Genomic DNA, 2,994 nt, shown 5'->3' with positions numbered 1-2,994 from the left:
CTCCCTCGTGTTGTGGAAGCTGTCCTCAGTAAAATGCGCAGCACACAATAGCAAATTGTGGTTATAATGTTCAGGAACAAAGTTAAAAAATAAATAGCAAACACTGTTTCCTGACATCATCCGCTTTCGGACGCCCAACACTAACTCTGCAGCAGCACTTCTTCTTCACCGTCTCGTCTGATGCACTCACTCAACCAAGCGTTCTAACCACAACCTTGCCCCTCCCCACCCCCCAACCATTCGAATTTCTGTAGGTGGGAATTATTTTTAATGATATTCTAATGAGCCGCTTTGTGATATCACAAAGCCCGGAAACCAATGCTGTAGTCCAGATGAGCCGTTCGTTGTAGTTCTTGAAAAGGGATTTTTTAAAAACGAAATTTCTCCCTTTGGAGTGGACTTTGAGATTTGTAACTTTCTAGATCTTTTTTATGCCCAAACATACACACTACACACTGACTAAAATTAAAAAAGTGAAAAAGCATAATAGGACCCCTTTAAATCAGGCGCTAAAACAATGCAAACAGCACATCACAGAGCTATCAACTGCACCATTCATTCATTGTGAATCCTCCCAGCATTGTTGTATTTTAAAATCTTGTTTTCTAAGTTCTTCATGCCAGAAATTCAGACTTGGTACGCACTGGAATTTGTCTTTGTGGATAATGCAACAACTACAAGGGACAAATTCATTTCAGCCTGATTCGTTGGGTCTCCTCTTGGAGCACCAGTGAAATTTCCCAAACTAACCTGAATAAGCCGGCCTTGTTCGGTCTGCAGAGTGCTGAGCTCCTGTCCAATGTTGCTCTGGCCTTGTCTCAGCGCGTTGTACTCCATCTTCAGCTGACTGGCATGGGCGGACAGCTTGGCCACCTCCTCGGCCAGTTTAACAAGCAGAGCCCGATCTTGCCCTTTCACTGACTTTAGATCAGTGTCATGGTCGGTGAGCGAGTGCAGCAGTGAGGTCTGCACACCCTCCAGACGCAGGAAGTTATTGTTGTAGTCGGGGCAGTTGGGGTCAATGAAGATGTTGATGCGGGAGCCGTCGCTTCTCTCGATGGTTACCAGGGCATTACCTTCATCCTGGTTAGTGCTGATGAGAGGGGGGCCGTCCGGGCCGCTGGGCGCTTGGTAATGGTTCATCAGAAGGATGATCCCGGTTACTGTGACAGCCAGTAACACAGCAACAAAGAGCAGGATGGTGCATAGGAGATAGCTACAGCTCATCCTCTGTAGAAAAACAGAGAGACCAGATGCATTAGCATACAGAAATAAAAGACAAGTCTGAAAAGAAGCATTAAAATGACCAGCACGTCAAAGACAGTCGGAAATGTGTGTTGTTGTTGTTTTTCATTTTAATCTTAAATACAACTCCGTAAAGCTGATGCATAAGTAATACACGCTGATTAAACTTGCAGGAGGACATATCAAATCTGACATACACCGATAACACATATTCAAAAGTAGGTTCCCCACAACTGCAGCTTACAAATTTCTAAAAATCCCTGTTGAGCATTAAACATGCATGGAGATGCTTCTTGAAAGTTTAATCTGCTATTATGTAATACCTGAAGACTACCGAATGCATAAATTCAGGCTTTTCACAAAGGTGTTTATAAAAGACGGAAAAGAAATTGTATTTGCTCAGTTGCCTAAGACCTAATCATCATCCCCTGCTCCAGATAATTTAAGTCAGGATGATAGTATTCATAGCACATGAATGCAGCCTCAACCAGTAGGAAACTCTGGATTTTCTCTGAGCCCAGACTTTCTGAATTGGGAATGCTTTGATAAAGAATTGTGGCAAATGCAAACTGATATTGGAGGTAATTACATTTTCATTTTGAGTGCGCTGTTTGGTTTGCAGTGAATGTATTCTGAATAGCAGCAAAGCTAAAATACTACTCATTTAGCTTGTTTAAGAAGCAATTAAACTACATTCTATGTGCGTTTTATCATTCTAGTTCTCCCACAGATAAAGCATCAATTACACATAATGTGCATCATTTGCTCCTCATTATGTACTAGAGATAACATATATTGTGAATATATGAAATTGCTCACATCAACATTATGACCTCTGGGACTTTAAATCAGTATATAATTCCGTTCATGAATTTACGTACATACCCTTTGGAGAATATACAAGATGTTAATAATTTTAACAAAATAAGAGTGGTGATTAAAGAAAATGCATGTTATTTTTTATTTACTACTGTCCTGAATAAGCTGTCTCACACAGATGTTTACATAGAGTCCACCAAGACAAAATAATAACTGAATTTACATAAATTAACCAGTTCAAAAGTTCACACACCCTTGGATCTTAATACTGTGTTGGAGAATCAACAAATGTTTTGTTTTGCAAGGTGTTCCTGAGTCCCTTGTTTGTACTGAGCAGTTAAACTGCACACTGTTCTTCAGGAAAAATGCATTTCTGCGTAACTGAACCCTTAGCAGTGACTATGATTTTGAGATCCATCTACTCACTATGAAGACAACTGAGGGAGGACTCAACTGTTACAAAAGGTGAAAACATCACTGACGCTCAAGAAGGAAACACAATGCATTAAGAGCTGGGGGTGCAAACTTTTGAACAGATTGATGAGATGTAATTATTTCTTATTTTGTTAAAATATTATATTTCTTCATTTAGTACTGCCCTTCGGAAACTACAAAGATGTTTACATGTTTCCCAGAAATCAAAATAAGTACAATTTACACAGATCATCCAATAAAAAAAATGTCAATGCATATTTTCAGAATACCGAAAACACTGTAAATTAGTGCTAGCATTTGAGAAAAAAATGATTACGTACATGATATGTTGATCAATCAAATCCAATTAACCACACAAAAAAATCCATATTAGTACAATTTGTAAGTAAGTAAATTGTAAGTAAATTTCACAGATAATTACAAAGTATGAAGACTGAAATAGTATTTTCTTGTAAAACTTATGTTTATTTACAAAAACTTATATACAATTATATA

At 38.5% G+C, this 2,994-nt stretch overlaps 1 protein-coding gene across 2 annotated transcripts in view; it reads right to left on the bottom strand.

The window, feature by feature from the left end:
* Positions 1 to 2,994, bottom strand: part of fibcd1a (fibrinogen C domain containing 1a) — a 121,864-nt gene that overhangs the window by 87,146 nt on the left and 31,724 nt on the right. For both annotated transcript variants that reach the window (XM_016455720.1, XM_016455721.1), the window contains one exon: positions 751 to 1,230. In XM_016455720.1, the coding sequence (XP_016311206.1) occupies positions 751 to 1,230 (480 nt within the window). The remainder of the gene's footprint in view (positions 1 to 750; positions 1,231 to 2,994) is intronic.

This window comes from Sinocyclocheilus anshuiensis, unplaced genomic scaffold (assembly GCF_001515605.1).
Source record: "Sinocyclocheilus anshuiensis isolate Anshui unplaced genomic scaffold, SAMN03320099.WGS_v1.1 scaffold363, whole genome shotgun sequence".
Classification (NCBI taxonomy): domain Eukaryota; kingdom Metazoa; phylum Chordata; class Actinopteri; order Cypriniformes; family Cyprinidae; genus Sinocyclocheilus; species Sinocyclocheilus anshuiensis.
This window is presented reverse-complemented; position numbering and strand designations above follow the sequence as displayed.